We start from the raw sequence: 26,689 nt of genomic DNA, 5'->3' as shown, positions 1-26,689 counted from the left end.
TATTTTTATTTTTATGATTTAGTGCTTATTTAGTGTCCGTAGATTTTTATTTGATAAAATCTAGGTGGCTGTGGTATGTCTGACGTTACTTTAATGCAGCTATCAAATTAGTTCAACTTTAATAACTAGTTACCATTTTCTGTCAGTTAAAACAAAAATAATCTCAGTAATTTGCCGAAAATGGAAACTTATCCTACATCAGAGTGAATTGACATGATTCCATTAGTTGTGATTAGTTCAACTTTGATAACTAGATATAATTTTCTGTCAGTTAAAACAAAAATAATCTCAGTAATTTGCCGAAAATGGAAACTTATCCTACATCAGAGTGAATTGACATGATTCCATTAGTTGGTGAATGTAGTGTGCATTCGCCAATTAATAGAATGCTTAAATGCTCGTGATTTATGTAGTAGTTTTTTTTTATGAGGATATGTTAAAAAGAGTGTTACAAAACCCGACGAAATATTGTCGACAGCATGAGAGAAATTACTGTGGCTGCTTTTCGAAGTAGAACTCCACATAATACCGCTTAACATGAAAAGATCTTTTGAAAAGTGAATCATTTTATGCAGTGAACAGGAAAGGAAGTATTTTGAGTATTTCATTTCATCTAGCTAATTTTTGTTACATAATTATACATTTAATTCTATTTTTAATTCTGTAACAATTAAAATATGTTTTAAACGTGTACCTTTTTATTACCGTTCAATATTTTATTCTACATCCTTTAATTTTTATGAAATTAACAAAAGGTATCTCACGGCCGCGGCCGCCTAGATATACTGACGCAAAATCACATAAATGAAAATATCTAGGAAAATCTTTGTCTAAGGGGTAGGCAACCTTAATAGTATTTTGAAGAGACATGAATTTCACATTGAATATCGGATTAATATACTGGGTGATCCATTTAAAATAAAAGAGTAACTTGCTTTTAAATGTAACCAATGTTCAATATTAATTTTTTCCAACCTGTATAACTTTTTGGGTCAAGTTTTAACTTAATTTAAAATACAATAGTTAGTTTAACTACATACTAGGCTGTACCGGGTCAATTCCAATTTAGGTAGATTTTATTGAAATTTACAATTTGTTCTTCATTTTTAGAAAATGATAAATATGTCAAAAACATTACATTTTAGACATATACTTCTCTAATGAAACTCATCTTTATTGTTCTCCTAGAATCCGAAAATCAGTTAATATATACGGTGTTCCATTACAAAAAACACAACTTTGATGTTTAACTTTTTTTGTGGACACCCTGTAGAACTCTCTATATTTTTAAAAAAATGCTCTAAATTAACCTGCATATGCTCAAAAAATGTTGTTTCAATACAAACTGTCGTTCCCCTTGGAGCCTCCGCGGCGTATGAGAGTCCAGTTGAGGTCTTTCAATAAGGCAGACTGTGGATGCTGGAAGGATCAACTGCAACAAATGAAAGAAAATTTAGTATATTATTTGTTAAATTTTCTCAACGATCCACAATTAGCTTATAATTGCTAATTGTGGATCGATAAGATTATTCTATACTGCTAAAAAAACGAAAAAGATGTGACTGATAAAATTGATCTTTCAGAGCTATTCGAAAGATGGACGATGGGCTACACTAAAAAAAGAAGTGCTGAGTACTGATTCCTCAATGAATTAACTGGAATTTCGTGATTATTTTATTAGTTATATCCTTGTATACGAATTCTTAGTAGTTAAACAAATACATTATCATCATCTTCAGCTTATTCAGCATTGTTGTCTATTGTAGGCTATGCGGGCCCAAGTTATCCCTGCTAAATTTCTAATATCATGGTCCCATCTCAGGTTTGGCATTCTTCTTCTAGGTCTCTTAATTCCTCGTGGGTACCATGCTGTATTTTTTGTGGTCCCTCTGTTGTCCGTCCTTCTTGCCAGGTGTCCTGCCTATTGCCACTTGAGGGATTTGATTCTGTGGATGACATCTATTACCTGTGTCTTTTGTCGTAGCCACTCTATTCTTTTACGGCCTTTTTGGGTTATTCCCAGCATATTTTTTTCCATTGAGTGTTGTGCGACCAGCAGTTTCCTTATAACGTCCGTTTTAAGTGTCCAGGTTTCGCATGCATAGGTCATGACTGGTAGTACGCATTGGTTGAATGTTTTATTCTTTTGATAAATTAGCATTCAAGATTTGTATATGTTTCTTCCATAAGTAACTAAAAAAGTAAATAAATATATAGATACCATTTTCTATATCTACGAATTTATTATTTTAATCTAGATAATGTTTTATATCTCCCAAATCAATCTGGATCATTTTTATACTTACTATTAAAACTACTTCGATTGTTTAAAATTTACCAAACAAAATAGTGGGGAAATTGAACAGGCCTGAGTTAGGAAATTGAACTTAAGTGCCCTTGCTACACTGAAAAAAAGGATCTCTCAGTCGAAATGAATATGACTTTGACCCAAAAGATTGACGCTTTTCAATAGGGCCAAGAACGACGTTTCTTTGCCCAAAGCATTAACTATCTTTTCATAAGCTTTAAAAAATTACTTTAGAGAATAGAAGAATCTGTCCAAAGTATTTCTCTCTTGACCCAGAATGAATATGCAAAGAAGTTCTTGCTACAAGAACAATAGTCTCTTTGATTCATGCAAAAATTCTTGAAAAGGGACATTTCCTGATTAAAGAGACACTTTCTTAAACCAATAGCGAATACTATTGACTCAACTAAAATTTATTTTGATCTAAGAGAAGTCTATACATCATATACAGGCATATTACGAGGTATATTATTTTCTGATAAATTTAGGTTTTCCTGGTCTGTAGTAAGTAAAGTGATATTATTTTCCTCGATGGTAGTTATTCCTGCTTCTTCACTCCTTGGTATTTTTTTGGGGTGGTTCATCACTCTACAAATTACTAAGAAATGTTACATCACGATTTCAAAGTAAAGCAAATAAATTATTAAAATTATAAGCTTAGGTCACATTTTGAATTTTTTAATACGACGAATTGAAATTCTAAAATTTTTGTAATTATTTGCATAAAAAAATCGATACTTATATTCTTATTCTATCTATAGTCACACATGCATTATCTAGACAGGTGCATTAGATGAATGTCTCTTACCTTCAAATATAGCAAATAAGTGCTCTAATTTCCATTTTTTTAGAAACTCCTTTAAAGAATCCATATATCCTAAAATTTGTCCATAAAAAATGACAAATGCATGTTAATAACGATCACTAATTTGTTATACGATATGCGTTTAAAAAGCAAATTATGCAAAATTCCAAGTGGAAAATTCCAAGCAACAAAACCCGTACGCACCATGATGTACGCCTGATCGGACTGCCGACTGATTGTATATAGCGTCCTTCGTCATCGTCTTTGCGTATTGTTATTATTTTTCATCAAAAGAGTATTTAGCTATTGGAAAAATGGTCATGTTTTTTGAATGAAGTACTTCCTAGCATATATATATTTTCTTATTATCTTAAAACAAAGTAACTTGCACTTGGTTGAATGAAAATAGATTCAAGAGAAATTTTCAAATTTTTCAAGAGAACCAGTTTTCTTGAGTTAAGAGAGTTTTTCTTCAGGCAAAATATTTTCTTTTACGCTAAAATAAATTCTCTTGCCACTAATTTTTTTTTCAAGAACGATGACGACTTTAGTTCAAGTCTATCTTTTTTATCAGTGTACGCCTCTGGGTTTGTGATTGTCGAATTTATAATCAATTTTATTCTATATTTGATAGATATGCCTGTGACGTTTCCGACCCTTGCGGACGCATAGTCCCAAAACTCCAACCCGATCCAGAGTACGACTTCATAGTCATCGGAGCTGGCAGCGGTGGTTCCACTGCCGCCGGTCGCCTGGCCGAAGTATCCGGCTGGAAGATCCTGCTTCTGGAAGCGGGCATGGACGAACCACCTGCCACCCAAGTGCCGGCCGTACCCGCCTTTAATAATACCATCCTCGACTGGAACTACACCACCACGGAGACGACGGCTTGTTTGAGCAACGGAGGAATATGTACTTGGCCCAGAGGGAAGGTTTTGGGAGGGTCTAGTGTGTTTAATGGGATGATGTACACGAGAGGAACGAAGGCTGATTATGATAGATGGGTAAATATTTGTATCTTGCGTTGATTGGGTTGTTCGACTGTAAGATTGTATTGGAGAGGGGAAGTTAACCACCGCTACCTTAAGGGGCGTCCAGGCCGCATATTCATATTCTGCCAACGTAATACGATATTCGGCTAAAGTCGCAAGCGTTCGAGTCTAACGTTGGCAAAATATGATTACATTGAACTAACGTTGGCAGTTTATTTGCCGTCCGACACAGTTTGTTGTTTAGTCTTCAAATTATTCATTTAAAAATTTGGCTTTGCATGTTGTTAGCTATTAAAAATTGTTTAAAAATTGACCATTATGGCAATCCAAAGGCCTCAAGAGTACAATTATTTTGATGTCAGCCAGAACGAGTTCAGAATTAACATTGATACTAAAAAAGAAGTAGATGTAAGTTGACTTTTATTAATTACTTTTAACATAAGCTCACTATATGTGGTATGATAGAAATCACGAATGTTTACGCGTGATTCAGCCCTTTTTACCATCCAAACTAAGCTGTTGGAAGGTCACACGGACCTTGATTCCAGTGGCATACTGTTGCAAGCGGAGTGATACTCAATTTATTTCTTAAGTTATTAAGATTATTTCTGTTTAAGTTAAGTTATTTCTGTTTTACGTTAGAAGCATAGTGCCGTTTGAGGAGATGAATTAGGTGAAAAGATTCATGTTTTTTGCCATCATAGTGTTTTCCTTATATCAATTTGATTTAATGTTGCACGTGAAATCACTGTAGATTAAATAACCGAAATTAAATTCTATTGATAATATTATGATTGGAATATTCGTGGCTAATTTGTTCACTAGTTTTTTTTTGCTATGGAAAGTTATATTAGGTTATAACGTTTACTGCAGCGAAAGACATAGAGTTTATGTTTTTTTTCATAATCGGAGCAATTATCCTTCTCCAAAGTTGGGAAATGGAAACCTATCTAAAAGGGGAAACTGATGGCGCTTAGGTTGCGTCGCTAGTGAAAATAATACAAAAATAGATTAAATTATGTTATAAAGCAAATTAGCTAACTCTAAACGATTACATGTTCATTTGTTCACGATCTTTTGTGAATATTTTTGATGCCATTTTTTTTGTCTCAAGGGCTATATTATAACATTTTGAAAACATATCGAAGAGTATAACTTTATGCGACTCTCTACTCAAAAAATGTTATATTAGGTATTAAAACTTAAAAAAATTATTACAGAAATGGGTAACCGAATTAGGAGATTTAACAAAAATTACTTGGCAAGCTACCACGACTGTTAGAACACCGTTGGAAAAATCTAAAAAAAACATATTTAAGACACAGTCTACAGCAGGAGGCATTCCATTTCAAGAAGTTTGGAACCGTTCTCATATCACTTTTTGTTCTTTTCCTTCAAATACTAAGCATTTACGCATCTAATCATCAAATTATTTAAATTACACCTAGTGCTTAAACAGGCATTAAGTGCCAACGGGCAGTTGCGATGCTCATAATTTGCTAACGCTTCACGGCGCCCGGTCAGAATCCAGCCAAAGTCGTATTACGTTGGCAGAATATGAATATACGTCCAGCCCTGACAAAACGACGGCGAGACAAGAGCAAGACGAGAGCGAGACATCTTCTATCCGTTTTTTTGTGGCAAGCCTGCCATGAGACAAGCCCTAGTTGGATCATAGTGAAAGGAAACCAAACACATATTAAATTTAATTGGATATAACAAACGATGACCAAATAATAACGCATACAGTAATATTTTTTTTTATCTTTAACATGGTATTTGGTTGGTCGTATTTTATTCACGGTCGGTTTTTTTCCTATTGGTTGTTTTCCCCTTTTTAACCCTTCATTTGTTTCGAGACACGACGTCTTTTACAAGATACGTTTTTTAACTTTTTTTAGAACAAAATGTTAAACAGAAAAGTTATAGGGAAGGTTAAGAAGCTAATTCAATTTGTTTCAAGAAATCTTGGAACTCAGTGACGCAAAATTTGTAGATTCTATCAGAAAAAATGATAATACATACAGTGTGCCGTTAAAAAATTTGATTATTTAGTTATAAATAGTCGAAATTCATAAATCAGAACTAATATCTCGAAGTCGAGCGAGCCAACCAAAAACACGTACAGACTGTGCCGCAAGCTTTCTGTGATCGGCCGTCGCAAAACCGACAGAGAACGGATAGCAACGAGGCTCCGTAGGTTGTCTTGAGCCGCGTCCACACTTGGCAAATTTGGAATGTCTCTCGCTCGTCTCCCTCTCGTCTCGTCAAGTAAGTCTGGACGCACCTTTATAGATCTATTGTGTCCTCTTGTCTTGATTTTTAACTCATTATACAACCTCAGGGCTTTGACAAAAGCCACTATCTGAGACGGTTTTACAGAGGTTCGTTCTCCATCTCCGATATCAGTCGTACCAAAATTTATGGCACGAATGATTGTCGTCTCGGCGCACTTAGTGTTGAGGTGTTCTGGTCTTTCCCCATCTTCCCCATAAAATCTGCTTTCGCTGTTGTTTCTTAGCTTTAGTGTACTAAGGTGTTTATTGATGAAACAGTATCGTGTTAAAAACCCCATGACAATTCGAAGATTCTCAATTCTTCAATTCGAAGATAGTGGTTCTTAAATCGAGGAAAGTCTTTAATTTTTCTCGGTCGTAGGTTCTGAGAAATTTCTTCGAGTGCCTTAGACCGGGAATATTCCACATGTGAAACAGAACGGTTCTATTTTCAGTTAGTGGAGCGTTCGCTCCTTTTCAAAATAGATCGTTTGCTTGTTCATTACCTTCTATCCCTTGGTGGCTGGCACCCAGAGTAAGAGGACTTTATTTTCTTTGCCTAAGAGCTAAATAAAACACTAATTTACGACAATACACTACATGGTTGAATGTGCGTTTCGCTATCTGTGTTAATATCATCAACAGATGATTCAAACACTTAAACTAGTTTGGAAGTACTAATGCCATCCATACGAATAACGATATACTTTCTCAAATTAGATACTTAGCATACTTCAGCGCCATATGTAAGTGTGCTCTTTGCTCTTAACTAGAGTGTCATATATGCGAGTTTTTGTTGCAATATTTATATTTTTTTGCCAAAGAATAGAATTTAGTGCCCATGTAATGGTGTTTTTTCGATTCTCACCTTTCTCAAAAATGATATCGCAAAACTCCAGGGTGGGACTGGCCATATAGCCAGGGTGGTGATTGCCAGCTGGGCTCCAGCCTTCGCGGGCCCCCCTGTCTTAGGGCCTATATGTAAAATAGTTCATTATTTATTATTAAATAAAAATGAAAGAGAAAAAAGTGACAGTAATATTCTGAGGTTATCCCCAACACTGTTTTTTGAATTAACAATATTTACATTTGCATTGCATTTTGGTTTGCATTGCATTACGGGTAGTTCCCTGATTTGTTCCGGTACGGGTAGTTTCCTGATTTATTCCGGTTTTTTTGATAGTTTTCTGAACACTAACAACGAATCAATAGGGAAAAATTAATCAAAACATAACCCAGTGTGTAAAGTTTTTTTTAAGTAAGGATAATGCCATTGTTTATCTTTAGGTTGCAGCGGGTAACACCGAGTGGAGTCTTGAAAAACTAATCCCCGTTTTCAAATATACGGAAAACAACACTCAGATTGGCTCGCTAGTTTCCGAAGAGTACCACGGTACCGGAGGCCCATTGACAATCGAAAGATACAACGAGGCACCCGAACTGGCCTACGACATTTTGACAGCTGCCAAACAGACCGGATTTCCCGTTAGTGACGATCTCAATGGAGATAAATTTCTAGGATTTGCTATTCCTCAATTTAACACTAGGTAAAATTTATATTTTAGATTTTGTTTTTAGATTTGTATATCGTCAGTTAAAATTTCGCCATACACATACAGGCCGTCGAAAATCAATTACCTTTGTTCAAATAACGTACAGACAGTAATAACGTAATGACAGTAAATAGTATTGATGTCACTAGTTTAAAAAATGAGCAATTCGGAAAGTATTCCCTTTGGCATTGAAGAAGAGGCATTCAGAGCCATTTCTGGATTGCTTCCAGCAAGATCGAAACAGAAGTATGATTATACATACTCTAAGTATAAGAAGCTCTTAACTCACTCAAAATGCGTGAGTTAAGAGCTTCTTAACTCACTGACGTAGATAAAACTGTTGATATAACTATGTAAATACAAGAATAAACAATTTTCAAAGTGCTTTCCGGAAAGAACTTAAAAAGCGCAAATATTAAGAGCTTAACCATCTTTAAAAGTTTACTAAAACATGTGTCATTCATTCTAAGTTAGTTTTTAAGATCATCTGTTGCACTAGTTCTTAATTTTTGCACGTCAAATGAGATAATGTATCACGTTGTAACAACCAATCTTTCACCCAGAAACGCTTTTTTGTTTTTGTAATTGGCTCTTGCAGTAACAAAAGCACGAGAAGTGTATTTTTTGTATTCAAAAACATGATTTACTTCATTCAGATCATTCGCTTAAAACTGACGATATGTGTGTGTGTGTGGTGAAAGCACAGTTTTCCTTCAGTTCAAAAACTGACAGTCACAAAACTGAAGATCGCATCGTTCGACGTAACTGCATTGTGTGTGGCCTGACAAAGTTTAGATCTTCAGTTCAAATACAAGAACAGTTCAGGTACAGAACAGTTTAGGTTTAAGAAAAAACATGGTATTTTACTACAAAATTGTATATGTATTGTATCTATGGTTTAAATTTTAATTATAAACATGCTAAGTTAATTTTTGGGTAATAATTATTAAATATCTCTAACAATCTTGTAACATTGCAAAACAAGTGACAGTAAAGTAAAATGGAGTGCAAAAAGTATATACTACCAACGATACTACTAAATGCAGAAACTTGTGCACTGAATGGAAGAAGATAAATAATAAAAATAAATAAAGAACATAATAATAATAAAGTGTACTTCTTATTTTAGAGATGGCGTACGTCTTAGTCTGGCTAAGGCGTTTGTGCGGCCCCATAAAGACAATCCAAACTTTCATGTGATGCTCAATTCTACAGTCACAAAAATTATTATCAGCGAAATCAACGGAACAAAGAGGGCAAGTGCAGTCGAATTTGTCTATGGTGGCCAAAAATTCACTGTAAATGTGTCTAAGGAAGTAATTTTATCTGCAGGTATACAAAATTCTTTTAAGTAATTAACGTTAAGAATACAATGTTTGTTTAGTTTATAATAATATGTTTTTATAAGTATGTACAGCTGGTTCAAAAAAAATGAATACGATTCTTTACACATTTTTTTCGAATATTTGAGCAGTGTAAATTATGTATTTGTGTATATTAATGTGAAGGTTATTGTGACATTGTATAAAACAATCTTTGCTTTTGACAAAGTGACAAATAATTTTTTCAGAACATCAGCATGACATTCGTAGAGAAATGGGGAACTGGTATCATAGAATATACTGCCCGAAATAATAAAAATATGTTTTAAATCGTACTCAATTTTATTGGAACCAGCTGTACCTGAAGGTATAAGGGAAAATCCGCTATACCATGCCGTACCGAAATGTATTCCGGAAACTTCGACAGCATATTCTGCAGATAAAAGTAAGTAAAAAAGTTCGTATAAATGTATGTCCTAAAATGCTTAGTTTCGGAGATACAGGGTGTAGAAATTTAATTTTTATTTCGATTTTTTCCAAATAATTTCTAAAGTAACGTCAATATTTGGATGAAAATTGGTAGATGGGTGTTTTTTGGCAAGAGAAAATTGATTTTGATGTCAATATGACTCCCATTTGTAGGTGGCGCCACCTACATGTGTTTTCGCTGTTTTGAAGAGAAATAACTTTTCGTCGGTACCTGCATAAAACTACTGAGCAAAAAAATATACATTTACGACTTTTTTTACATAAAAAAGGTCTCTTGGTAAAAATCGCTACGAGTAATGGTTCTCGAGATATTTGGAATCGAAATTATCAATACCTGTCATCAATGACATAAATTACACATGCTGACTAAATAGTTATTAGACTGAAATCATAAATTTGAAATCTTTTTGTGTCAAAAGTTCACAAGAAACTGTTTAATCATCATTTTTTCGCAGAAAAACTTATGATTAATTTATTAAAATAAAAATTTATTATTTCAGTCAAATAACTATACTCAACATGTGCTTATTTTTTGCCAATAATGACATGTATTGACTATTTCCATTCTAAATATCTTGAGAACGGTTGCTCGATTTTTACCAAGAGACAATTTTTACATAAAAAGTCATGGAAATGTATATTTTTTTAGTCAGTGGTTTTATACAGGTACGGTCGAAAAGTTATTACTCTTCAAAACAGTTAAAACACATGTACGTGGCGCCCCCTACAAATAGGAGTAATTTTAACATCAAAATCAAATTTCTCGTGTCACAAAACTCCCAGATACCAATTTTCATCCAAATATTGACGTTACTTCAGAAATTATCTGGAAAAAATCGAAATAAAAATGAAATTTCTACACCCTGTATCTCCGAAACTAAGCATTTTAGGAACATACATTTATACGATCTTTTTACTTATTTTATCTGCAGAATATGCTGCCGAAGTTTCGGAATGTCAGTTCGACCACCCTGTATATTGTAAAAAGGGGGTAAAGGTCTCAAGAGGTTCGAAATTGTTTTCCTGTTATTATCGATTCCGAATCGTCCTAGAACTCTCCAGCGCATGCGCAAATGAAATAATGTCTTCATATTTCCTTCTGCGCATACGCATCACAATTCTAGGACGGTTCAGAATCGGTAATAACAGGAAAACGAAAAAAGCTAAGATAGATCCTTGTGAAACTTCACAACTAATAACTTTCCTCGGTGACTCCCCTGTAGTGTATTTTTACAAATTGCATTCTATTACTTAAATAATTTTCAATTAGACCGACTGCATTTTCCGAGAAGCCTACATAATGTAGTATAGATAGAAGTAGTTTATGACTTATTCTGTCAAAGGCATTTGAATAATCTAATAGCACCAGTACAGAGTTTTTGCCCAAGTCACAGGATTTAATAATGTCATCAACTATGTTTAAAAGTGCCGTTGTGCAACTATAGCCTTTGCGAAAACCAGATTGATTTATTGGTAAAATGTCGTTGCATTGCAAAAAATCACGTATTTGATTCTCCATAATTCTCTCCAACAATTTAGACAAACAAGGCAAGATACTAATTGGCCGAAGCTCATTTACAGAAGTTATATGATCAATTTTAGGCAAAGGTGTTATTCGCGCAAGTTTCCACGAATCAGGAAAAATATTTTCTAGAATACATGAGTTATCGTTGTTTTATCTGAAAAAATAAAAAAGTTATAGGGGGTGAGCCACTTTTGAGACGCACCCGGTATAGTAATATTATTTCCATTTATCTTTGTTTCAATTTAGGAGCTATTGCCACTCCACAAATTCTTTTGCTATCCGGCATTGGCGACAAGGCTGTGCTTGACGAAGTTGGTATTGAACAGGTCCATAATTTAACTGGTGTTGGTAAAGGTAAGTTTATTACGGTATTTTTTCTATAAATAATTTATTTTTTATTTTGATTTTTTTGCAGGTATTAAAAATCATGTCTCCTTTTATATTGATCTAAAAATTAATGAGCCCAACTATGTTGACTTAAACAATGTAACTCTTGATGAATATTTGAAATTGAAGAATGGACCGCTCAGTTCTACAGGATTGGGTCAGGTAATCATAAATTTAAATAAATTAGATTTAAAAAAAACTATAGCCTTTTCGAAAGCCCTGGATTATTTTAATTCTAAAATTTTAAAACTAATGGAGGTTTCAAACAGGAAAATAAGATATAATAATTAAAAAAATTAAATAGCAAATAAGAAAATTTTATTTGTTAACTCTCAAACAGCGATATAAGAAAATATACATTTATACATATTGTGGAGTGCCCAAAGACTTTTACCTCGGAATTCAATTACTGTGAATGTATTGATGTGAAACCTTCTGTATTGTGTTTTATAGATAAAATGCTAAAATGTTTACCCATTTTTTTTCGTTGCTTTTAATTTTATATTTTAGTAATTTTAGTAAATTCTTAATTATTTCCTTCTTAATATTTTGATTTTTTTAATTCTTTTTCTAAGTAAATTTATTGAAATAAATAAATCTAATGCATATTGTGCACCTATATTGTTTATATTCTAATCATTGAAATTTTGATTGAAATTGAATTATACAGGATGGCGCGTCATATGTGACGCGGTTTTTGCAAGGAGAACAAAAGGTTGTATGTAAAGTGAAATTTTCTGAGCTTATGTAAGTCAATTTTAAGTATTTTCTAAAATTATGTAAAGTTCTACAGGGTGTCCCCAAAAAAAGTTATACATCAAAATTATGTTTTTTGTAAAAGAACACCCTATATATTAATTGATTTTTGAATTCTAGTAAAAAAATAAAGGTTTGTTTCATTAGAAAATTATATGACTAAAATGTATAGTTTTTGAAATACATTCACCGGCACGAAAAATGGGCACCTTAAAACTTTGATGTATTTTAAAGGTTAATATATTTTATTTTAATGGGCCGATTTTGATAATTTTTTAAGCAATGTGTTGCCAAATTATTTGACTTCTTAGTATCTTTTTCTAAATTAAAAATGAAACTCCCCATCTGTTAATTATACGAGGGAAACCAAAATGTTGATATTTTTGATGAAAGTTTGAAACACCCTGTAAAATATGTTAAAACAGCAAGAAATTTAAAAATTATGTTATCATCTAGATACATCCTTTCTCGATGGTTTGTTTTTTGCTTCATCTCATTAGCTTTATTTTTGTTGGAAATATTCGGTTTTAAAGAAGGCACTAACATTTTTCGTAATTTTTACATTAAGACCATGCCTTTGCTTTTGGGCCTAGTCAACATATCTAGCAAGTTCTGGTCCCGTAGCAGGCCTACTTGACATAAGATTTGCTTCATTTAGTATTCTTCTTGTAGTCCGTTACTTAATATGTACGGTTCTTAAGTGCAATTCATTATCAATTTGAAAAGCTGGCAAACGGCGGTTTCTTAGCGATAAACTTACAATAAGTCGATCGTCTCGATTAGAAGTTCTCATACGAAGGTTCCTGGACGTCTATATTGACGTCCTCATGGACGTGGTCATAATTCAAAGACCATTTAATATACTCTATGGTATTAAGGTATTTTTGGAACCAGAATTTTATAGGAAATTCACTAAACTCGAATAAATAAATGATATATATTTGACTCACCCTGTATATCTATAAATATATTTTTGAAATGTGAACTACCATTAAACATATATTTTGTAAAAGGTTTGGAGTGAAAATCTCAAATAGGAATCCTGATACAGAGCTTTTCCGGAAAACGGAGCCATCTTGTATGTATGCATTTATACAGTACGTCTGTCCGTTCTGTAGCTACGGGGTATCCGTGAGAGGGGAAACGATATTCTCTCCATGTTTTTCGTAAAAAATTAGACGACGCGTCCCATCAATAAAAATTCGACAAATTTGCAAGTAGCCAATAAAATGAGTGGGCGGAGCGATTTGCGGTGACGTACTCGTCAAGTCGACGTATAAAATATATTGTTGTTTATTTAAATGTTTTTGTCCGCATTCCTTTCATTGGCACAGATCCAGCAGACGAACTGTATATGTGTGTGTTTATTTAAATACTAAAGTGAAAGCAACGAATTTAAATAGGTAAACTTTATAATATATCTTATTAACAATACAATGCAAAAAGTTTTATAAAAATTCGTTCACAATAAATGAATTCCGAGGTTTGTACCTCATAAGGGCTTAAAGCACTCCACTAATGCTGCCAAGTGCGCTGAAGTAGGATAAAAATTGACTTTTAATGATTACAGTAATTTTACTATTTACAGTATTTGTTGTTTCCTCGTCTTGATAAAAAAATTATTTTAAAAAAATGATGAACATTTCTGCTCGCATATAGCGGTTAACTCCTATAATATTAATAATTTACCTGGCTATTTGTTGTTATAATCAGCTCACCGGCAGACTCTGGAGCAACTACACAACACCAGATGACCCAGACATTCAAATTTTCTTTAAAGGATACGTCAACACCTGCGCATACACTGGCGCACCAGATTCACCTGTTGATCCAAGTGATCCGGATGAAAGACGTACCGTAAGGATTGCCCCTGTTGTCACGCATTCGAAAAGCAGTGGGTACGACTTTTTTAATTATTTCATTTGTAATATTTCAATTTATTTAAAAAAAATATTTGGTTTCAGCACTGTAAAAAATTGTAAGCGGTGCTATTGTTTTTGAAGTTGTCTTATTCCCTGACATTGTCATTAAACCACACCCAAAATTCCAAACACACGTGCTTTGATTAAGTCTTGATTAAGCTTTGCAGAGCTTCAGTATTTGCCATAAAATAACGAACAATTTATTACAAAACCATATAAATTATATATCACTGTAATCACACAAGTTCAATCTATTTCCGTATTGTAACGGAATTTTAAATTATGTCTTTATTTTCGAGAAAATTTAGTCCAAACAAAAGGCATATTTTGTTGATGTTTGAGAATCAAAATCTTAAAAATAAAGAAGTTGTCTGAAAATGTGCTACAATACAGATATAGTATAATCCTTTATCTTTAATTTCCTTCTTCATTTGTCTAAAAATACCTAGCCAGTTTTATCTAAAACATTAAATGCCGAACGCTTATTTTGCTACTTTTTCGCACTAGTGAAATGGACTCTTATGTTAACAAACAATTGAATTGATATATTCTATTATGATTATTTTTCTTTCAGAACTGTTAGTTTAGCTTCCAGTAATCCCTTCGATAAACCCAAGATTGTTGCTAATTACTTGACACATCCAGATGACATGAAGGTTTTGATCAGCGGTCTCAGGCATATTCAACGGTTACTACAAGCTCCTATTTTAATCGAAAAATACAACGCGACATGGCAGAAGTATAGCTACGGAAATTGTTCATCTCAATATGAGTAAGTATATTAAAGTTAAAATTATTTTAGATAATTCATGCGCCTCGGTTGATTATACGGAAACGGAAAGATGTAGAAACAAAATAGTTTATTGGTATATATGGGAAGGTACGTGCACTTAAAATTACAGTAAAACTTCCATATAGCGGCCACAAAATTTTTCAAAGGAATGTGGTCGTTGGCGAAGTGGCCACTATTGGGAACAATAAAATACAGATACCAATGTAAAATGCCTTTATTTTGAAACGTGCAAAGTAATTAAAATTAAGTACGAGACATGTAGTACAAACACACAATAAGTGTTAATAAATGATCTTCAGTTTTAGATTTTTGGCACAAAAAATAATCTAGTTGTTACAAAAAACTTTATTATATACAAGAATTTTTGAAAAAACTTACAATGTATACATATGTATTTTACACATAGGTATTCTTTATATACATATGTACAATTGACTTTAAAAGTTACAAAATGATAATCCTTTATTTTATATGGTGAAAAACTGATTAATGGTAGTCTGCTTTAAATTTTTAATTTTGATTTTTGTAATTTCACTTTCAAATTTCATCAAAGTATGGGCAATATCAACCGCTAGTTCGTCTTTGTTTTGAATCACCAAAAAATTCTGAATGTCTCTTAATTTTTCACATACTTCACTCATATTATTTATAGATGAACACAGAATGTCTTGGCCTTCATCTTCTTCCTCTTCGGCTTGAGTGGAGTCCTGTCTGTCCTTGTTGTTTGTAAATTCCTGGATTATTCCCTGCATCTCTAAACTAGGATTTTCCGTAGGGACATCTGAATCGACTGTCAGATATTCTTTAAGATCTGGACTTCCTGGCATGTTTTTTAAAATTGAAGATAACTGACTTAAAGGAATGTCGTCCTCTTCGTCAAATGCATCGTCCCCTTTGACGGTTGCAAATCCCGCTTTTTGGAAACATTTTTTTATAGTGTTCGATGTAACATTTTTCCATGCTGTACTTATCCACACCATAGTACTTGCCAAATTTATGCTCTCTTTAGCCTTTTCCATCGTTTCTTCGGTATTAGTAAAAGTCAAAAGTCTTTTAATAAAAAATTGACGATATTTTAATTTAAAATTTTGAATAATTCCTTGGTCCAACGGCTGGCAATGAGATGTCGTATTTGGAGGAAAAAAAATTATACGAACATTTTCAAGTTCTATTTTTGGGTGAGACGTGGCATTATCCAAAAATAAAAGAACTTTTCTACCCTGCCGTTTCATTTTGGTGTCAAAGGTTTTGAGCCAAGATGTCATTATATCTGTCGTCATCCAAGCTTTTTTGTTGGATACCCATTCTATCGGCAATTTATCTACATGCGCTCCTTTAAAACATCTCGGGTTTTTGCTCTTACCTATAACTAGCGGATTTTCCTTCTCACCATGCATGCTGCAACAGAAAAGCAGTGTCACTCGTTGTTTAGCTGATTTTTTGCCAGCACATTTATCATTCTTTAAAGCAAAGGTTTTGTTTGGCATTGCCATATAATAAAGCCCTGTTTCGTCTGCATTAAAAATGTCTTTAGTGTCGTATTCCTTAATGATTGCTGTTAATTTTGTTTTCCAGTCTTCAACAGTCACTTCATCCACATCTGCAGACTCACCACAAATTGTTTTGAAGTTAATATTATGTCTCTTGCAAAACTTATTTAACCAGCCAGTTGAAGCCTTAAATTCACTAAGTTTCAAGGATGTAGATACCTCAAGAGCTTTTTCCCGAATTAAGGTTCCCGATATGGGTATGTTTTTGTTCCTTGCCTTACAAAACCATTCGTAAACTAGTTGATCGATTGCAAATCCTTCTGTTTTAGGAAACTTTCGTTTTTTATCTGCATTGCATCCTTCTTCTTCAAACATTTTTTTTAATTCCACTTTGTTTTTTAAAATGTCGTTCACTTGCGTTCTTCCAACACCAAACTTTTCCGCCAACTTTCGAGCACTGCTGTTATATTTTTCACTTTCCGCGACAATATTTAATTTCTCTTTAATAGACAAACGTTTACGTTTCAAAGACATGGTTGCTGTTCTTTCAGAGTAAGAAACTAAACTGATTCTATATCTCCCAAAAATTTCAGCAAACTCTGACGAATTCCAGTAATCCCTTCGATAAACCCAAGATTGTTGCTAATTACTTGACACATCCAGATGACATGAAGGTTTTGATCAGCGGTCTCAGGCATATTCAACGGTTACTACAAGCTCCTATTTTAATCGAAAAATACAACGCGACATGGCAGAAGTATAGCTACGGAAATTGTTCATCTCAATATGAGTAAGTATAGCTAAAGTTAAAATTATTTTAGATAATTCTTTAAAAATCTTAGGACAATTGACAACAGATATAATAACCTAAAAGACATTCGATAAACAATGCTCATATACAGGGTGGCGCACCTCATGCGCTTCGGTTGATTATACGAAAACGGAAAGATGTAGAAAGAAAATAGTTTATTGGTATATACGGGAAGGCAATGTGCATAATTTAAAATTATTTTGAAATGTACAGGGTCTGTCAGAACTAAGATCCATACCAAAGTTATATTTTTTACCTATGGAACACCCGGTATTTTATTTCATTTTTGGATTCTTGGACATAAAATAAGGCATTTATTATAAGGGTTTAATATGTTTAAAAGCTTTGAGTTTTGAGACATTTAAAGGTATTTAAATATGCATGCTATAATCAAAGAGTTTGTCAACACCTTGTACATAACTTTTCAGAATTAATTCTTGTGCTGACTTTTAAGCCAGAGAAATAAACTTTCCTAAAAAATTTGACTGCTTTCTTAAATGTATATAGGGGTATCAAATATTGCTGGCCTATATTAAATATTTATTTTACATAAAAACTTTGGTATTTCAAATGCAACACTATGTATTTTGTAAAATAAGTCAAAGCAGATTTAAATGCTCTTTTAAACTATATTAGAGTTTCCTATACCTATCTGGCTCAGGTTTTGAATAAAAAGCGATTGTCCAATAAAATTGTAATCAAGATGGCTGGTGTCGAGATGGCAATTTTTTAGTGACAGTAGCAATTTTCAAAATCCACATTAGTTTATGGACTTTATTTAAATTTATAACAGGTTATTTTTATTTAATTTACCTACAATAAGGTTAATAAGTAAGTATTTATCGAGGGGTGTCTCACTATTGGAATTACATGTACATTTTCTTGGCAGTCGCTGGCAGTCATTGGCAGTCTTATGGCAGTCACCTATAATAATTACATGGCAGTCATAGACAGTCTTCTTCATAGTCATTGGCAGTCGCTTAGCAGTGGAAGGATATTTTGGCAGTACGTGTACATTTTTTACCCGAGTGAGACACCCCTCGGTATTTATTATTTTATCAAGAAAAATGAAGCAATATCTCCTAGCGGAAGGAATGGATATGTTACTAGTGATTTTATTTTGTGATGACAATTGCTTGTTGGCCTGAAGGATTTAAGCTCAAAGATATCTAAATTGGAATTTTCTTGACAAGCGTTCCTTTGACAAACTACTTTTTCTATTTCACAGAGTTGATAGTGTGGTATATGAAAAATATGTGAAAAACCTATTAGGCAGAAACCTATCGTTGGAAGTGAAAAAAAAATCCATAATTGGTTCTTTTAATGTACAGGGTGTTGACAAACTTTTTTTATAGCATGCTTTAAATATCTCAAAAACCAAAGCATTTAAACATATTAAACCCTTATAATAAATGTCTTATTTTATGCTCAAGAATCGAAAAATGAAATAAAATTCTGGGTGTTCCATAAGAAAAAATATAACTTTGGTATGGATCTTAGTTCTGACACACCCTGTACGTTTGAAAATAATTTTAAATTATGCACATTGCCTCTCTACACATACTCATAAAACAAAATTTTTGTTTCTAAATCTTTCCGCTTTCGTTTAATCAACCGAGGCGAGGCGAATGAGGTGCGCCACCCTGTATATAGTATGACGTTTACAACGCACATTCATATGAAGTTCACCCCCTTAAATATTAGCATATGTCATTAACACCCTGTATATCTTTTATCTATACTATAGTCTAGATCTTTTAAAACTTCTTGATTAAGAGTTAAATATAATAATTTTAATTATTTTTTTTTAGGTACGACACTGACGAATTCTGGGACTGTGCCATAAGGTACGATACCTACCCAGAAAACCACCAGGGCTGTTCCTGTAAAATGGGCCTTGAATCCGACCCAGAAACTTGCGTGAACCAACGGTTACAGTTGCACGGGATTCCCAACATCAGGATTGCAGATGCCTCGCCTATAGTAGACCTGCCATCTGCTAATGTCCAAGGCATAATCCTAGCTATTGCAGAACGGTCAGTTCTTTACATTAAAGAACAATATCTTGGTATAAAAGCATTTTGAAGGATATATAGATAAAATATAATCAAATGTAAAATTTATAATGTAAGTAATAATAATGCTCACATAAAACACAATAAATTTTAAAGTTGAGAGTAAATAGTTAAGATATAAAGCAATAAATAAAATTTAATATTTTAAGATATTTTATTGTTTTATTACAACTCAAAATAAAAACACTAAATCACCACAATACACCAAAACACTTTTACTTTTGCACTGGACGCGCGTTTCGCTAACCATGTTAGCATCATCAGCAGATGATTATACACTGAGTCAGTTTATAATCATCTGCTGATGATGCTAACATGGTTAGCGAAACGCGCGTCCAGTGCAAAAGTAAAAGTGTTTTGGTGTATTGTGGTGATTTAGTGTTTTTATTTTGCTGTGTAACACCAAAGGTTCCAACCCTCAAATCATAAATTTAAAATGTTTTTGTGCCAAAAGTTCAACAAAAACTGTTTTACCATCATTTTTTCGAAGACAAATTTACGATTAATTTAAAAAAATAAGAAGTTCCCAAATTGATCATTTCAGTCAAAAAACTATCTACTCAACATGTTTATTTTATCTCAATAAAGACTATGTAAAGAATATTGACTATTTTCATTCTAAATAATTTGAGAACAGTTGCTTTTTTAGGGATTTTTACCAAGAGACATTTTTACGTAAAAAATCACGGAAATGTATATTCTTTCACTCAGTGGTTTTATACGGGTACGGACAAAAAGTTATTACTCTTCAAAACAGTTAAAACACATGTAGGTGGCGTCCCCTACAAATAGGAATTATATTGACATCAAATTCAAATTTCTCATGTCAAAAAACTCCCAGACACCAATTTTCATCCAAATATTGACGTTGCTTCAGAAATTATTTGGAAAAAAATCGAAACTAAGCATTTTAGGACATACACATTAAATACGCACTCTTTTACTTATTTTTTTGTGCTGCCGAAGTTTCCGGAATACAGTTCGGACCACCCTGTATAATGACTTTAGAAACTTGACTTTTTAAAAAATTACTTTTAAATCATTTTATATTATTTGGAACGTTTGAAATTGTTTAAAAACATATTTGTGATGTTTGAAAAAAAATAGCATATTCTATTCGGAGTAAAAATGACTTTTTGAGGTTCGAATGTATGTCATTTGTGTACGTCATGTGTCATTTTTACTCCTAATAATACTATATACTATTATTTTACAAACAATTTAAATAATACTCGTGATAAAGAAATTAATAAAAGTTAAAATATCAACACGTGCATTTCCGCGTTTTAATCTTTAAACTAGGTACTATAACTAGAATAATTTAAGTAGTACTTATTAGTTTAAGTATGTATGTACCTATTACATTTAACGTATATATTATGCTTATTTATCAACTACAAGTCAAAATAAACATTCGATTTCGAGTAATTCACTTTCTATCGATACGTGAGTTAACAAATTTTCAAATTACTTTTAATCTCTTGTGAATATAAAAATGAGAAAAATACTTAAGGTTGAGAAAAGATGTCAAATAAAGTATGGTAGTAAATTTCTGTATGTAGTTTCTGTTTATTTTTATTTATCAACTACAAGTCAAAATAAAGGTGCAAATTAAAGATAACCGGTAACTATCGGTACGTGAGTTAACATGTTTTAGCGATTGCTGTCAATGGCTTCTGAATATAAAACTGAAAGTAATAGCACAGATCATACAGATTATAAACTTTGTTTTTTCTTTATAGTTTTTCGTGGTTCCAATTTTCGGAATCGGGCACTAGTTAGGTTACTAGTTTGCGCACACAGCACGTCCACTTATGGCCTCTAAAATTGTGCACAGCGCCTGACCGGCACAGTTATTAGAGAAATATCGCAAAACCTAATAGCGTCATATAGTATTTACGCGTACCTTATCATGGTTACGATATGCGCGAGTCAATTTTTAACGCAATACCCGCTAATAGCGTTACCGCCTGACGTAATTTGCGGATCAAGCACTATTTCTAAATAACGTTTAAAAATTGCTTAAATGGGCATGTGCGGGTACATTTGACAACCGGGGCCGGCCGGCGAGCGGCGAGATCTTTTATTTTAGGTTATGTTTGAATTGTTTTGAATTATTACTTTAGTTTTATTAGGTAATTTGGTATTTAAGTAGCTGGGATTAGTTTTAATTAAATAAATATGGCCCAAAATATGGATTCCACCTATTCCAATATTAAAGAACCTATAAAGAGGCTTAGGTTTACAGCAGATGACGACTTAGCCCTTCTAAGAGAATTTGTTGCTTTAAGCCCTAAACCCACTGGCAGACGTTTAACTTAGCCCTTTAGTTTTAAAATACCTAGTAAGCAAAACAATTTCAAAGTTTTAAATTCAAAGTTAGGTTAAGTTTAAATAGCGGACGCGACGCGAACAGAACTCTTTCTGATCCCATAACTATAAATGAAGAGAGTTAATACCACCTCACGTAAAGGAAATAACACCTGGCCTTATTAACGTCCATACACGCTATTCGGTTTAGCGATATCTCTCTATTACGCTGTTTATTATTATTTTACGCGAGTTTATTTTTGCGCACAGGAAATTTTACTCGTTTACACATCGTCATAAAAACAATTTTCGTACCACGAATTAGGGATAAGATTTTTATCTGTATACATATAGTATACCTAATCTGTGGTAATAGATCCTAATATCTTTATCTAGATCTTTACATAAGTTGCTAAATTAGTTTAAATAAAAAAAAAGCAGCAAACTAAGGTGGAGGGCAATAGGGGTTTAATATAGATGAATATAATGATAATATACTTACTTCCATTAGCCATAGCCTTTATAGACTTGAGAAGGTTTTTGACTCGATATATCCTAAGGCAATAATAGAAGCCCTAGCGAAACAAGGTATTGACAGGCCTTATATAGAAACTCTCGCCAATATATACAAACAAGCCAGAGCAAGAGTAATGATATACAAAACAACCCCAGAGGCAAAGGAGTATGACAGGGAGACGCGATATATCCAGAACTGTTTCCTGCAACACTAGAAGAAATCTTCCGTCAACTGGACTGGACCAACAAAAAATAGATGAAGAATATCTTAACCATCTTAGATTCGCTGATGACATAGTTCTAATTGCCAATAGTCCTGAAGAACTACAAGCACAAATTAATGAACTAAATAGAGCAAGCAACAAAGTGCTTCTCAAAATAAATTCAGCAAAACCTAAAGTAATGTACAACGAACTAGTGGAAAGAAAAGTCATTCTAATAAATAGCACAACACTGGTAATAGTAGAAAAATATATATATTTGGACAACTAATACACAGCTCGGGTTCTCTACTACCAGAAATCAACCAACAGAAGAATTAAGTTGGCATGGAGTACTTATGGATGAAACTCAATCATATTCAAATCTAAAATGCCGCTCTATCTAAAGAAGAAAGCATTCGAGCAATGTGCATACATAGATCATGACTGGTAGAGGCATGACCTTGAAATCTGTCTGTATTGGCTATCACAAAATTTGTTAAATGGAGCTGCTTGGTTAATGCAGCTACTGTTTCAATTGTAGTTAATTGTGCCTTTTTTTAATACGGCAGTATACCGCATGGAGTATCTCTCTTTAGTAATAAATAATGATACCATCACTTGATTGTATTTGTTCAATGTCTAATGCAAATATAAAAATCTAAATGACTGGCGCTATAACTTAAAAAAAAGATACATAATAGGATCTTGTTTTGATACTTCAAGTGATCTTACTACTTCGCTCCTTTTCTTGGTATTTCCTGATATAAAATATTTTTTAAGGTCTATACGAATATTTGCATTGTCACTATATCGCGTATCACGTTTAGATGAATTTTGACGTAATTTTGACGTATGTTTAATGATATATTTGTTTCTAAGAGCAAGATAAAGCTATGCGATCTAGGGATTAATTTCCCTTCAAGCGAGTTAGTTCTCTCTCACTTATCAAGTCTCACTTAAGCAGTATGACTGATTTAGTGTTTCATTTCAGTATGACTGATTCACACGATTCATTTACCTAGTTGAATACATTCAGTTGGTTTGGCATCTGTCGTTGACCTCTTGAAGTGTCTACAAAATTACCACAAGTGTTTTTTCAAATTAACATATGAGTTACGAAATATGAAAATATCTGAGATGGTGGGTCAGGCAGAAATAAATGGGGTAAATTCTGTCAATACTTCTTCAAAACTTGAAAAACTGTAAAAAAACGTTCTCATACTTCAGTTTGTATTCATTGTTCAGTCTTCTTCTGCTTCTTTTTCCTACTCTATAATAGGCAGATTGCCTGTTCATTCTTCACATCATGCCTACAGTTTTTCAATCGATGCCGCGATGGTAAGGTTATCACACCATCTTTTTCTTGGCCTTCCCGTACTTCTTCCCAGTGGTGATTTGTCTCGAGCTAACCTTACTATTCTTCCCTCGTCCATTCAGCTTATATATTCATTCCATTCGCGTCTTCTGCTCAATACCCAATATTAATGCTATCCACCTTGCATGTTTGCCTTATATTTTTGCTTCGTTCTCTATCTAGCAGCGTTTACTTTTCCAAGAATATTTTTGTTTGTGCTGTATCCGGTCTGGTTTCTGCTGTGTAGGCCATTATGGGTCTGACGACAGCCTTGTATATTCTTGTATGGTGTCGTTCAGACATCCAGCTACTCTCATTGCTTTTGTTGTTTGTTGTCTTACCTCTGTTTCGATATTGCCATAACCGGATAACTCTATACCGAGATATTTACATTTCATTTCTTGCTGTATTATTGTGTTATCCATGACAATCTTGCATCTGATAGGTATTTTTGATGTTGTCATTCAAAAATTGTTCAGTTGAATAAAATTAGAACTAACTTTCAGTTTTACTGAAAAAATGAATATACCTCGGAATCAAGCTCGGAATATACTGAAAACACTAAGCAGTTTATTGAATAAAAACATAATTATCATAAAAAAATTATTGCTTCAGTGATTCTCACCTATCCGCTTTTACAGTCAACATTCAACACTCTGCTAACGAAAAAATACATATTAGAACGATATTTACTTTTAACACAGATAACACATAATTATGTGTTATCTGTGCTTTTAACATGAAATTTTCAACTGGAAACAAAAAATCTGGAACAACAAGATAAAACCATTATTGATTTGTATGCAACTCTTACTAATATCTGCAACCTTGCCAGTAATACCAAAATTTCAATCCAGTTGACTGCAGTTGGCTTGGAAATGACGATCGAAGACATTTCCTATACAGGGTGATAGTCTTAAATATATACAGGGTTGTTCACCACATACGACACGGAGTATTGTAGCTAAACGATTATATTTTTACAAATTTCAAGTTTTGGGTTCGATGAAGGACTATTAGAGGTACAATTTAAAAATAATTTACAAGATACAGAGTGTCCCAAATAAGTAAAAAATATCAAAGTTGTATTTTTTAAATGGAACACCCTGTATTATTACATTTTTAGTTTCTACGATTAAAATAAAGGTAAATTTGGTTTATTATACTTAAACCTTACTGTTTTTGAAATTTTTTTTTTGTGAAATTGCAGTAAAATTTTAAGGCTTCATTTCTCCAAGGGTATCAAAGTTTTTAATACTAAATATTTACTGAAGTTTATTTATTAATCAGTTATTGTGTTGCAATAATAAAAATAATACTACCTTATACAGAGTGTCTAAAATTTTTTATTAAATAATTACTAGCTTTAAACGCCAATAACTTGTTTAATTTAAATGGAACACCCTGTATATTTTACGAGAATCAGATGCACAATTTAATTGTCTATCAAATTGTATTATACCATTTTTACCTATCCCTTCAAGTTTTCGTAGAAAATGCATTTTCTTATTATTTAGACCTCATTCATCAATATACCCATGGAATATTGACATTTTATTATTGACACCCATGAAATATTGACATCATATATTGACATTCTAGTAATATAAAAAGAAAACTATTTAAATCTTTATAAAATAGTATACCATTAATTAAATATAGCACCATTATTTCCGCCCATATACTAATTAATTACATACTTAATTGTATTCGTTAATAAATTATTCTAAATAAATGTGGAATTGAGTCAGAAATCAATATAATAATAAGTTATCAAAATTAAAGTCCCTGTTGTTATAAATAAGCATTTATTAAAAAATGAAATATCATTTTTAAGGTGTTACTTTTTATCACACTGTCTAATACCCACACAAAATTCAGTTTTTTTAGTATTTGGAACAATTATTATTAATCAATGCAGTCAGTTAATGTAGTTTGAATACTGGAATCATATTAATTGGTCCTCTTTAACAAATATTTAAACAGTTTTTTTTTTATTTTTTAATGAAATAAACGAATTATATCCACAATATTAGTATCTGTAGTCTTTAAAAATTTGGTACATCTTTAAAAATAATCTAAAATGTTAATATTCCATGGGTATATTGATAAATAAATTCTAAATTACAAGAAAATGCATTTTCTACGGAAACTTAAAGAGATAGGTAAAAAATGGTATAATATAATTTGATAGACAATTAAATTGTGCATCTGATTTCGTAAAATATACAGGGTGTTCCATTTAAATTAAACAAGTTATTGCCGTTTGAAGGTAATAATTATTTAAAAAAATTTTTAGACACTCTGTATAAGGTAGTATTATTTTTATTATTGCAACACAATAACTGATCAATAAATAAACTTCAGTAAATATTTAGTATTAACTAACTTTGGTACCCTTGGAGAAATGAAGCCTTAAAATTTTTACTGCAATTTCACAAAATTGAAAATATTTCAAAAACGGTAAGGTTTAAGTATAATAAACCTAATCAAACTTACCTTTATTTTAATCGTAGAAACTAAAAATGCAATAATATACAGGGTGTTCCATTTAAAAAAATACAACTTTGATATTTTTTACTTATTTGGGACACTCTGTATCTTGTAAAATTAATTTTTAAGTGCAAATATGCAAATATTTTCAAGGCTGGTATATTTCGACCCCAGTAACACGTCTATGAGTTTTTTTTTGCAAAAAAAAGATGTTGAAAATCGTGCATTTTCTTAGAAATTTCCCTGTATATTTTTCGAATACTTTTTAGAACTGCCTGTTTACCGCAAATTTTCCAACGGTATAATCTC

At 32.6% G+C, this 26,689-nt stretch overlaps 1 protein-coding gene across 3 annotated transcripts in view; it reads left to right on the top strand.

The window, feature by feature from the left end:
* Window positions 1-19,604, top strand: part of LOC115884134 (glucose dehydrogenase [FAD, quinone]-like) — a 30,734-nt gene extending 11,130 nt beyond the window's left edge. For all 3 annotated transcript variants that reach the window (XM_030902639.1, XM_030902637.1, XM_030902636.1), the window contains exons 3-10: window positions 3,748-4,117; window positions 7,669-7,928; window positions 9,064-9,266; window positions 11,517-11,624; window positions 11,686-11,819; window positions 14,127-14,311; window positions 14,910-15,107; window positions 19,241-19,604. In XM_030902639.1, coding sequence (XP_030758499.1) covers window positions 3,748-4,117; window positions 7,669-7,928; window positions 9,064-9,266; window positions 11,517-11,624; window positions 11,686-11,819; window positions 14,127-14,311; window positions 14,910-15,107; window positions 19,241-19,514 — 1,732 coding nt within the window. In that variant the 3' untranslated portion in view covers window positions 19,515-19,604. The remainder of the gene's footprint in view (window positions 1-3,747; window positions 4,118-7,668; window positions 7,929-9,063; window positions 9,267-11,516; window positions 11,625-11,685; window positions 11,820-14,126; window positions 14,312-14,909; window positions 15,108-19,240) is intronic.
* Window positions 19,605-26,689: the final 7,085 nt, after the last annotated feature.

This window comes from Sitophilus oryzae, unplaced genomic scaffold (assembly GCF_002938485.1).
Source record: "Sitophilus oryzae breed Bouriz unplaced genomic scaffold, Soryzae_2.0 scaffold_2017_pilon_pilon, whole genome shotgun sequence".
NCBI lineage: Eukaryota > Metazoa > Arthropoda > Insecta > Coleoptera > Curculionidae > Sitophilus > Sitophilus oryzae.
The sequence above is the reverse complement of the archived record's forward strand: the minus strand, read 5'-3'. Positions and strand labels throughout refer to the sequence as shown.